This window comes from Physeter macrocephalus, chromosome 12 (genome assembly GCF_002837175.3).
Source record: "Physeter macrocephalus isolate SW-GA chromosome 12, ASM283717v5, whole genome shotgun sequence".
Taxonomy (NCBI): Eukaryota; Metazoa; Chordata; class Mammalia; order Artiodactyla; family Physeteridae; genus Physeter; species Physeter macrocephalus.
The window spans coordinates 43,913,409-43,926,340 of NC_041225.1; the positions used below are offsets into that span (position 1 = coordinate 43,913,409).

Genomic DNA, 12,932 nt, shown 5'->3' on the forward strand with positions numbered 1-12,932 from the left:
AAAAAGACATGAAGCTATCTTCAGGCCTGAGAAAACCTTTAAAGTCTTTAAAAATATTACATTTTCCAAATAAAAATATCTGGTATATACTTCTTGGTTTCCTCTTAGTTTATAGCATATTGAAAACGGCCAGAAGCTGAATCCTTGAGAAGTGACAGCAAGCTGTAGGACACTGAATAAAGGCTCTCAAATTTTAATGTGCATAATAAGTAGTTAGAAATGCAGCTTTCCATACCCACCCCCAGAAAATATGATTCACTAGGGCTGGGGTAAGGCCTGAGAGTCTCAATTTTCATTGAATACCAGGGAATTCTCTTGCAGATGGTCTCTGGACGACACTTCAAAAAGCATTGGTATACATACAGTAAAATCTATCAACAAAAGCAACTGAACCTCATCAGTTGACAGCACTGAGTAATAACCCATGTCCACAATTCATTCATTCATCAGATATTTACTGAGTGCCTGCTGCTGTATGTCATTTATTAGTAGAGACAAGGAATAAATGGAACAAAATATCATCACTCCCCCCAGGTGTTAAGTCTAAGAGGATATACAAGCAATCACAATATAAGAATGCTACCTTTGAATCATTCATTCCTTTGTTAATTTATTCAATGAACATTTATTGAAGATTGATATATATGCCAGGTACTTTGCTTAAATAGGATATTCTCTGTTTAAGAAGATAAAATAGTGTAATAAATTTTAGAATGATTTTGATGTTTAAATGGGTAAACCAGTTATCTGGAAGATTTACTTCTGTGGAAAACTTCCTTTCTTAGTTATTTGAATAATTGAAGTTTAACAACTCTGATACTAAGCCATATAATTATGACTTAAAATGAGGTCTTTTTAGTTATTAAACCCCTTGAGCAGAGTTCAGAGTACATCTGAATGATACTTAGTTCTTATATATTATAATAAGATAAAATCTTACACATAACTTAGGAATATAAAATATTTTCTTTGGAATTCCATCTAATAATTTAGAAAAAGAGTCCAGTCACGTTATCCCCATATTCATGATCAGTGGATGTAATTGAGATTGTTTTTGAGTTAACAGTGTGTTCAGTCAAGCTGTTCAGAACCAGCCCGCGCCTGCACAGCCAGGAGTGTACAACAATATGAGCATCACCGTGTCCATGGCAGGTGGAAACACAAATGTTCAGAACATGAACCCAATGATGGGCCAGATGCAGATGAGCTCTTTGCAGATGCCAGGCATGAATACTGTGTGCCCTGAGCAGGTAAGTGGCACAACTGGCACACTTGCTGCACACACACATAGTGCTCTATACCACACCACACCGCAATTCATTATTCCAAGGAAATCAGGAATGTTCAGTTACCTGTCAAAAATAACCACACTTCTTTTTCTTTCCCACTATCTTTGGATAATTACTATTTACTAAGATATACAATGGAAATTTTGACAGACCTTGTAAAATTTTAGTCTCATGAGATTTTAGTGTTTCAGATTTATTATAAAATGATACATATAATACATTGACTTGGAACTTACCCCTTTATATTTTGAACACATTTTCTTCATTTCTCCCTTTCAGTTCAACAAACTCAGTACTTACTATATACAAAGATAGCTCTGTGGGCAATAATATTAACAAGTTGGAGAGGCACAACATGAACAAAGGGTTAGTTGAATAATAGGACAGAACAGCTGTGTAAGAGATGGACCCCCATAGGACTGTGCATATATTTCTGTCAGATTAGGGGTATATACAGTTCACCATGGAGGGTTTAAATGAAAAAGGGTCTGATTAGGAAAGTCTTCATGGGAAATTTGCCTAAAGGAAGAGATAGAAAAGAATATTCAAGACTGGTTAGCACAGCATGACCTAGACAGGAATAGATGTTGAAAAGCCTAATGAATGTTAAGGGGATGTTTATATTTAGAGCAGAATTTATGTGGTAAGCTTTTTAGGGGGTGTTACAGGCCATCTAAATGTTTATTTTATCTTGAAGCCTCCTAAAGATTTTTAAGGAAAGAATGACTAAATTCAAAGTGATATTTTAAAAAATCTTTGGGTAACTCCCTGTAGTTACTATTCTGTCATCAACCACAAAGTAGACTATGGTGACTCGGCTATGACCATATAGCCATAATTTATAGCAAGTCTTAAAAAACATGTAAACACTGATTACCTTTTCTATAGAATTCCTTTTTGATATGAATTTTAAAAAAAGAAAAGTCCCCATTCACCAGGTATTAGCCCAACGAAGTTAGCAGGGAAAAAAACCAACAACTTAGGGACTTCCCTGGTGGCGCAGTGGTTAAGAATCCGCCTGCCAACGTAGGGGACACGGGTTCGAGCCCTGGTCTGGGAAGATCCCACATACCGCAGAGCAACTAAGCCCGTGCACCACAACTACTGAGCCTGCGTTCTAGAGCCCGTGTGCCACAACTACTAAAGCCCCTGTGCCTAGAGCCTGTGCTCCACAACGAGAGAAGTCACCGCAATGAGAAGCCTGTGCACCACAACAAAGAGTAGCCCCCACTCACTGCAACTAGAGAAAGCCCACGCGCAGCAACGAAAACCCAACGCAGCCAATATGTAATTAATTTTTTTAAAAAAATAGGGCTTCCCTGGTGGCGCAGTGGTTGAGAGTCCGCCTGCCGATGCGGGGGACACGGGTTCATGCCCCGGTCCAGGAGGATCACACGTGCCGCAGAGTGGCTGGGCCCGTGAGCTATGGCCGCTGAGCCTGCGCGTCTGGAGCCTGTGCTTCGCAGCAGGAGAGGCCACAGCAGTGAGAGGCCTGCATACCGCAAAAAACAAACAAACAAAAAATAGAACTTCATTAAAAAAAAACCCAACAACTTAGTGATATCTTATAGCAAAATAAAAGAACTAAATAGGATTGTTTCTTGTCCTTGTTGTTATCTTGTCGTATTTCAGCTAGTAGAATTATTCACTATCTCCAGTATATGAAGACAGATTAATAAAAAATAAAATGAATTAGGTAAAAAGAATATTACAGTTAAAATGTATTTCTTATATAGTTGGGTCTTGCTTTTTTATTCAGTTTGACAATCTCTGCCTTTTAATTGGAGTGTCTAGCCCATTTACATTTAATGTGATTATTGATATTGCTATTGAAGATCGAAATCTCTTATCTTATTTGTTTTCTCTTTGTCCCATCTTGCCTTTTTTGGTTTAATTGAATATTTTAATTCATTTTCTCTCCATTGTTGGTTTATTAGCTATAAATAACTCTTGTTTTACTGGTGCTTTAGAGTTTATAGTATACATCTTTGTTGCCATCTACCTTCAAATGCTATTATATCACCTCATATAAATATAAAAATCTCACAATGGTTTATTTCTATTTCTCCCCCCCGTGCTATTGTTGTACATACATATCATATCTACATATGCTATATACCCCACAATATGTTGTTAGTACTTTTTTACTTCACTTTTTTTACTTTAAACAGTCAATAATATTTTTTAAAGTTTAAATAAGTAGTTTTTATATTTCACACGTAGTTATTTCCAGTGTTCTTCATTCCTTGGTGTAGATCCAAATTTCCATCTAGCATCATTCTCCTTCCTGAAGGTCTTCATTTTTTATAGTGCACGTCTGCTAGTGATGAATTCTTTCAGCTTTTGTATGTCTGAAAAAGTTTTTGTTTCACCATCATCTTTGAAAGTTCTTTTCCCTGAATTCTAGGTTGGTAGTTTTAGCTTTCAGTACTTTAAAGACATTGCTCCACTGTATTTCTGATGAGATATCTGCTGTCTCTGGCTGCTTCTGAGATTACTCTCTTTATCACTGGTTTTAGGCAGTTTGATTATGATATGCCTTAGTGTGATTTTTCTTCTTGGTTCTTGCGCCTGGGGTTCAGTAAGCCTCTTGATTCACAGGTGTATAATTTGCATCAAGTTTGGAAAAGTATTGGCCATTATTTCTTCAGATATTTTTTCTGTCACCAACCCCCTCCTCTTCTTCAGAGACTCTAATTACACATATCGTAGGCCATTTGAGTTATCCTACAGTTCACTGATTTTCTGGGTTTGGAGTTTTTTAAGGGGGTATGAGGTCATTTTTTTCTCTGTGTCTTTCATTTTGGATAGTTTTTATTGCTATAGCTTCAGATTCACAGTTCTTTTCTTTTGCAATATCTGATAGTTTTATCTAGTGTATTTTTTATCTCAGACATTGCTATTTTCATCTCTAGAAATTCACTTTGGACCTTTTTATATCTTCCATATCTCTAACATGTTCAGTCTTTCCTCTGTCTTCTTGAATATGTGGAATATGGTTATTATAATAACTGTCTTAATATTCTTGCTTGTCACTTCTAGCATCTGCATCATTTTAGGATTGGCTTCAATTAATTGATTTTTCACTTAATTATGGATCATATTTTTCTGCTACTTTGTTATTTTATTTTTAAAAAATTTTATTGAAGCATCATTCATTCCAATGTTGTGTTAATTTCTGCTTTACAGCAAAGTGATTCATTTATACTTATATATACATTCTTTTTTAATATTCTTTTCCATTATGGTTTATCACAGGATGTTTAATATAGTTCCCTGTGCTGTACAGTAGGACCTTATTGTTTATCCATCCTATGTATAATAGTTTGCATATGCTAATCCCAAACTCCCAATCCTTCCTTACCCTACCCCCTTGCCCCCATGGCAACCAGAAGTCTGTTGTCTATGTCTGTGAGTCTGTTTTTGTTTCGCAGATATGTTCATTTGTGTCGTATTTTAGATTCCACATATAAGTGATATCATATGGTATTTGTCTTTCTCTTTCTGGCTGACTTTGCTTAGTATGATAATCTCTAAGTCCATCCATGTTGCTGCAAATGGCATTATTTCATTCTTTTTAATGGCTGGGTAATATTCCATTGTGTATATATATACCACATCTTCTTTATCCATTTATCTGTTGATGGACGTTTAGGTTGTTTCCATGTCTTGGCTATTGTAAATAGTGGTGCTGTGAACATAGGGGTGCATGTATCTTTACAAATTATAATTTTGTCTGGGTATATGCCCAGGAGTGGGATTGCTGGATATGGCAATGCTAGTTTTAGTTTTTTGAGGAACCTCCATGCTGTCTCCATAGTGGCTGCACCAATTTACATTCCCACCAGCAGTGTAAGAGGGTTCCCTTTCCTCCACACCTTCTCCAGCATTTATTGTTTGTAGACTTTTTAATGATGGCCATTCTGACCGGTGTGAAGTGGTACCTCATTGTAAGTCATAGTTTTGGTTTGCATTTTTCTAATAATTAGCGATGATGAGCATCTTTTCATGTGCCTGTTGGCCATCTGTATGTCTTCTTTGGAGAAATGTCTATTTAGGTCTTCTGCCCACTTTTCGATTGGGTTGTTTGTTTCTTTGTTGTTGAATTGTATGAGCTATTTGTATATTTTGGCAATTAATCCCTTGTCAGTCACATCTTTTGCAAATATTTTCTCCCAGTCCATAGGTTGTCTTTTCGTTTTGTTTTTGGTTTCCTTTGCTCTGCAAAAGCTTTTAAGTTTGACTAGTTCCCGTTGGTTTATTTTTGCTTTTATTTCTATTGCCTTGGGAGACTGACCTAAGAAAACATGAGTACAATTTATGTCAGAGTCTGCTACTTTGCATACCTGGTAATTTTTTATTGGATCCCAGACATGTGAATTTTACCTTGTTTATGTTCCTATAGATATGGAGATTTGTTTTGGGAAATGCTTAAATTACTTGGAAATAAACAGTTTGATTTTTTTCAGGTCTTGCTTTTTTGTTTAGTGGGACCAGAGCAGTATTTAGTATAGGGCTAATTTTACCCTACTACTAAAGCAAAATCATTCTAGTACACTACCTGAATTATGATGTTTTCCACTCTGGTTGGTGGGATCAGGACCTGTTCCCAGCTCTGTGTGATCTTTGGGAATTATTCCATGTAAATCTTTTCAGGTGAATCTTTGCTTTGGGTAGTTCTGTAACATCCATTAGCTAGCTGATCAATACTAAGCTGCTACTCTCTGTGTTGTTCTCCCCTGATATTCTGCCCTGTGAATTCTAGCTCTATACTCTCAATTCAGGGAGATTGCCAGGTGCTGTCTGGTTCCCTGTCCTCATGCTGCAGCCTGGAAATTCTCTCTAGGCAGTAGGCTGGGGTAGTGGTAGGACTCCCCTCAATTGTTTCCCAACCCTTAGGGGCAACTTTCCCCTTCATTGCCTTTGTCCAAGGTCTTGAGTGTGTTCATTTCATATATTTTGTCCAAATTTTTAGTTGATTCAGGCAGAGGATAAATCTGAGCCCTGTTACTGAATCTTGACTGGAAGTGGAAGTCTTTTGCTAATTAACTTTCACAAGTGTTGAATTAACTTTTTATTGAAGTATCATCTATAAGGATATACAGAAAAGTATACAACTAGATGAATTTTCGCAAACTGAACACATCTTTTTAACTATCACCTAGATCGAGAAACAGAACATTACCAGCCGCACCCCAAAGGTTCTCCCCACACTCCCTTGCATGTCTGTCTACTTCTACAAAAGGAACCACTGTCCTGACTTCTGACAGCACAGTAAATTTCTAAGCTTGTTATTTCTGCTCTCCTCCTATTACTTTTCTGTCAGTGAGATTGTTTTTCATTGAGGAATTTGGTCTTCAATGTAAAAAACTAGCTTGTAATTTGGTCTTATACTTATCTTTAATAGATAAATGATCCAGCACTGAGACACACAGGCCTCTACTGCAACCAGCTCTCATCCACTGACCTTCTCAAAACAGAAGCAGATGGAACCCAGGTCAGTAAGAAAACTCTAAGCCCAGAGCTGTCAAGTTTTCTCTAGATACACAGGAAACTCTGTGTAGCATCGCGGTTAAGAGCCTGACCTTGAGAGTCAGACCTGGTTGTGAGTCCTGGCTCTGCTCTTCTTAGCTGTGTCATCCTGGGCATGTTAGGGAACTTTCCTGAGCTGCCATATAACCAACAGAATTGACGAGATACCTGCTTAGAGGATTATGAGAGGGTTAAATGAGATAAGCTTTCAGAAAGGTTAATCCAATGTTTAGACAGGATAAGGGGTCACAAATGGTGACCACTAATTGCTGTTTGTACATAAACACAGTGCTAAAACTCATATGTAATCAGAATACCTCAAAAGAGTTCAATAAATTCAGACAAAACAGAATGCCTACTGTGTACTCTGCCTCCTTTTAGAAGTTTGTTTCAAAACAATACAAATAACAAGGTGGCCACTTTCCTATATTAGCATAAATTAAGATTTTTTTTAAAAACACAGGCCTTTTGCAAAGGTGGACATACAAAGAAACATGAGACATGTTTGCTCTTTAGGTGAACTGTGGGGAGAAGTGAGGAAAGGAAGCTTCGTTTGTGGAATGCTTATGATTTGCCAGGCATTGTGTTAGGCACTATTTGCTTTATCTCATGTAAACATCACTGTAACCCTATGAAGGAGTTAGTTTTCCTTTTTTTTCACAGATGAAGAAACAGAACCTGAGGCGATTTAACTACATATACAATTCACAAACTAGAAAGTGGCAGAGCTGAGGTTCAAACCCAGGTCTTTCTAACACCAAAGTTTATGCTTTTTCTGCCATACCACTTAGGGCCTGTCGAAAGATAAAACATACAGACAAATGCACCTAAATTATTATATAACCAAAGAAGGCAAACTCAAGTTTATTACAAGTAACAAGAGCCATAAGCATTAAAAGAAAGGAGAAATTCCTGAGGTTGTCAGAGAGCATTTATGTAGGACATAGGACTGAACTGGGCCTTGAAGGAGGCAAGTGAAGGAGAAAGGTACTGTGGTTTTTGGAGGCTGAGGAAGGGGGTGAGCTTGGAAGTCCAGGGGATTGGAAGTTAGAGGGCACAGAGACAGGGAAACAGTAATATCAGCATAGTCCTGGGAAGCCAAATCCACTGAGCATAAAGGGTTTGTAATAAGAATTCACAGGAATTAAAATTAGTAAAATAGATTGGGTCAAATTTCCAGGGGCCTTGAATACCAAACTCTAAGGAATTTGGATTCAGTCCTACAAATGAAGCATCATCCCTGAAGGGGAACAGTGAGAAAAGTGCTAGTTTAAACTTCATCTTAGGGGGTAAGAGGGAAAAGGAAGAGCACTGGACAGCCAGCTCAGAAAGAGGAAAGCCAGTTAGGAAACTATGTGCATAGTTGGAGCATCAGGAAATAGGATCTGAGTCCTGTGATGGTGAAGAGATGATTTTGTGCTGGGGGAAATGAAGTCTTTATTCACTAGAAGTTTTTAAAAGTCTCATACTTACAGAGACATATACTTCAGACAAAACAACTAAGTTTTAAAGTTCTTGAGTCCTGGGATAGTACGTGAATTGAAGTAAAAATTATGCTGGAAAATCTTAAGAGGTTGGGACTCAGCTCTCACGTCACTCTTCTCATTGGGCAAAGCATAAGTTTTGTTTTCGTGTCGCTTTGCCCTTCTGTGAAGGTATAGCAATATCAGAAGTCCTTTGAGGTCTGGTCTAAGTCACCAAGTTTTTAAGTAATAATTCAAAAAGGCTGAAATGTGTACTTTTTGGAGTTTGGTATCTTTTTAATAAAGCATTCTTTTTAAAGCAGCAGAATTTTCTCTCCAGTTTATCATGCCTTTATCAAAAATTTTTTAAGTGTTTGGGGGCACAAGCACCTTATGCTCTGCCCCAGTATTTCATATGCTGAAACATATAAACATGAAATTTTATGTTAATTTTTTTTTAAATCAGTCATTGCCTAAATGCACTATAGTTTGTGCTCACGTTAAGTTTCAGTGGCAGAATCTTCTTTCTGTGGTAGCCCATCATGAAATCTGTATTTGCTCTGTTTTTGTATTTGCCAGACAAAAGCTGGGGAGTGAGTTAGACAGAAATATAGAAACAGATGTACAGAAAAGGAGACGGAAAAGAACAAGGAGAGAAGGAGTAGGGGAGGATAGAGGGCTAGCTGCATTTGGAGAGCTGGGATGGGGAAGAGGAGAGAACAGGAAAAGAACACAGAGAATAGAGAAGGCGGAAGAAGGCTGGTAGGGGGATTGTTGCCATAGAGAGAGAGGAAGGCCAGGGTTGGAACTCTAGAAGGAAAAGAGTAGGAATAAGAAGTTATAGAGAACAAAGGTGGGTGGAGGGCACAGAGGCACCTGGAGAATAGACTCAGAGAGAGCTGGTTTATGTTATGTACATGAGGAAGAGCCCAAAAGAAGAAGAAAACAAATGGGAGCCGATGGGGACAAGAAGCAAAATTTGGGAAACTGGGGGAAAGAGGAGGATGAGAGAGAGGGTGAGGAGAGAAACGATACTAATCTAAATAAAGGTTTAATTCATCAGACACTAAAAAAAGCTCAGCTCAAGAACTATCTGCCTTATCCGACAGAGTAGAGTGGAGGTGTAGGTGCATCGTGAGGAAGAAACATCAGGGGTTAGACTGATGGAGAAATTGGATGGTCGGGACATTTGACAATTGGCCAATTAAGGTTGATGGAAAAGAACTTGTATTCAATTAAGATAGAAAAGTTTTCAGAAACACTGAGTGTAATTGGCATGAATTTAGTGATGAACAAAAAAATCTATCACTAATCTAAAATACTTCATGAGCCTATTAAACATGAGGCACAAGTTTGCCAAATGCTAAGACACTTAGATAGATGCACTTGGATACCTTAGAAAGCATCTCCATTCTTGGTCTGGAATATTCACAAGTGATATTGGCCTAATCAGTTCTACAGATGACTTTTTAATAAGGCTGATTGTTGAAGACTAACTTCTGGCTTTGTTTTCCTGATAGAAAATGTTAAAACTGTGTAACCTTAGACTTTTTAAAGGAATACATGTATTATTACTGAAAGTAGTTAAAGGGAAAATTCACACTGTTCTCAGCTAGTAGTTTACTGTTATTTTTAGCTCATATGTTTAAATGGATTGTCTATCAGGAAAAATAAGTTAAATATAAAATTTTTATTTGTTCTAATATTTTGCTGTAATTCTAAAGGCAATATGTAAAGGAGCTATGTAATAGTATATTTAGATACTACACAAATCTTCTGGACATTAATTTTAGTAATACTGATATCCTATTCACTGAGCTGTGGTGGTTTTTATCTTGCTAATACTGGGTTAAAGCCCTTAATTTTCTAACATCATAAAGATTTTTTTATCCTATTAAAGTCATCCATAGAATGCTTTTATAACCAGTTTTCCAAATAATATACCTATTTTTTAAACCCACCACTGGATACCCAGACTGAAACTGGGCTTTTCCCAATCTTGGCAATATTAGCAATGATGCTTATTTTCAGTATTGACGGCAACCCTGTAGGAGGCTTGACCATTCCAATTTTGATTTTATTTTTAAAGTGTGAACTTTCCAGAACCCTGAGCAAAATGAGTGCAGCGATTTTCTTTTTGTAGGACAAGAAGACAGAAGAGTTCTTCTCTGTGGTGACTACAGACTAGAGGAATGCTCTAGTGAGTTTCCACTTCAAGTAGTACCCACTCATAAGCCGGGGGGGCAGACCCTTCTGTCTAAACACATCTTTTATTTGTGTTCCAGCAGGTGCAACAGGTTCAGGTGTTTGCTGACGTCCAGTGTACAGTGAATCTGGTAGGCGGGGACCCTTACCTGAACCAGCCTGGTCCACTGGGAACTCAAAAACCCACGGCAGGACCACAGACCCCCCAGGCCCAGCAGAAGAGCCTCCTTCAGCAGCTACTGACTGAATAACCACTTTTAAAGGAATGTGAAATTTAAATAATAGACATACAGAGATATACAAATATATTATATATTTTTCTGAGATTTTTGATATCTCAATCTGCAGCCATTCTTCAGGTCGTAGCATTTGGAGCAAAAAAAAAAAAAAAAGAAAAAAAAAGTTCACTTTCGTTGGGAGATTGAGAGATGTTTTGTTTCTTTCTTTGTAAAGGCCTTGGATATTGAAAAAATAACAAGGCAGAACAGTTGGACAATCTCTCTCTTGAGCCAAATTTAATTATTCTTATTTTTGTAATCAGTCATTGGCTTCTTATCTGGATGAAGGCTTTTGGAGGAGAACCAAAATGACAAATTCCAAGGGGAAGATGAAGCTCCGCCTCCGCTGGCTCAGTCCCGACCCTGCCAAGGAAGAAGGGCCCAGTGGGGCTTTGCCTGTGCCCATCCACCAAAGGCTGTCACAATGTCTCTAAATCAGCAGCCCTCCCCTTCCCAACCAGGCAGCTTGTGTGTACAATCAGCTTCTTCTAGCAACTCTATATCTGTTGGCTTCAAGAGAATATTTTGCCTCCACATATGTACCCCTTCTCCTTTTTTTAAAGATGGATTTAAACCAAGATGCCTCCAGGAATGAGGACGAAATGAGTATATTCACAGAGGAATCCAAAAAATACAGTTTGGGGGAAAATGCAATAATTTTTGATGAGATGGGTGAAGGACAAGAAGCGAGTTATGTCGATTATTGTAGATACAATTTTCTGATTAAATCTGGACAAAAGGCAGCCTGTTCTTTCTGCTTTTATTGTATTAACAGCTGAGGTAGCTAAAGTTATTTAAAATAAAATTAAATTTATGGTTCAAGTAGCTTATTTTTCCCTTTAAATCTCACTGTAAATATATTTGATTTCTTGTAGAAATTGATTTCCTTCTGTTTAATTTTATGGTTTTATTATCATACTCTTGATTTTTCTAAATTTCTGTGTGTGAAAAATAACACTGATTGAATTGCAGTTACATTTGGCTAGTAATATTTCATTATTTTAATAACTGTGACGCCATGTATGGATTTACTTTGGGTTTCACATCAAAATGCCACTGCCAGAAAGAGCTGTTCCAGAAGAGCTAGAGCATACTGCCCTAGAATGTCCCTGGGATCATCTAACTTGAGAGCAGTGCAAGGAATTTTCACCAGAAGTGCACAGGCTACTTGTACAGAGAAAAATTAATACTCAAAGAAAATCTTTTTTTTTTTTTTAGATTGACTTTGGGAATTTGAATTTTCATCAGTGCAAATATAAATCTCTCTATTCCTGCTCTGAGGCTAATTGATACCATATTTTCCCTTTGTGTCTTGTCACTCTGCCACGTCTTATCTCATCCTGGTCTCTGAGTCAAGGACCCAGTGAACTGACTTTCTAGTTCTAGAAGTGCCACCGAAAGGCCAGGAAAGCTTGAGAAAGGTATTCTGGAAGAAGCAAAGGTAGACCCCCATCACTCGCCTTTACTGCACCCCTGGGCCTGTGAACGGTGACAACATCTGACATTGTGCACCAGCTACCTCTGCTTCCATGGCAGAGAAAAGGCCATAAGAACTAACAATGGAAGAGGAGCATGGACTCAGACATCAAGGAAGAAGCCATTTTCCCAGGTCCTCCTTTCTGCATCTCACCACCCCTAGTTACAAGTAACTCCATTGAACAGCATCTATTCAGAACCTGTACCGAATAAAAAGATTGATGGAAGGGCTCAAGTGGGTAGCAACTATGAAACAGAAACAGGACACTCAGTTACAAACATTCTCTCTTTTAGTTTTTCAGAAAAATGCATCCCTGATTTAATTCATTCCCAGCTTGAAAGCCCAGCCATATTATGCTAGTCCCTCCCAAACTGTTCTAGGAGGTCACTTCTGTTTTGTTTGTGATATTTAGACGTGCAGACTTCAGGACGTTCACCTTTAACTTCAGCATTCCAGATGAAGTTTCCTGACTCAGTACTTTTGCATAAGGAACTTAAAAAAAAAAAATGTGGTAAGGAAAATTGGAGATGCTAACATCCTCCCCCATCCCAAATGCACCTTAAAAGTATGCATGTCACCTTCAAGGTTTTATAATTGCACTGTTTGTTTTATGTATGTACAGATTAAAATTATTGCTACATTTGAGGAAAATAAAATTGCTTGCTTCTATGTAATTCCTGTCATTCCA

General features: G+C 37.8%; 1 protein-coding gene across 1 annotated transcript in view; it reads left to right on the plus strand.

Moving 5' to 3' along the window:
* NCOA1 (nuclear receptor coactivator 1) overlaps positions 1–12,932 on the plus strand; it is a 269,372-nt gene extending 256,440 nt beyond the window's left edge. Inside the window, exons 20-22 of the mRNA XM_024118606.3 lie at positions 1,067–1,250; positions 6,697–6,786; positions 10,570–12,932. Coding sequence (XP_023974374.1) covers positions 1,067–1,250; positions 6,697–6,786; positions 10,570–10,740 — 445 coding nt within the window. The 3' untranslated portion in view covers positions 10,741–12,932. The remainder of the gene's footprint in view (positions 1–1,066; positions 1,251–6,696; positions 6,787–10,569) is intronic.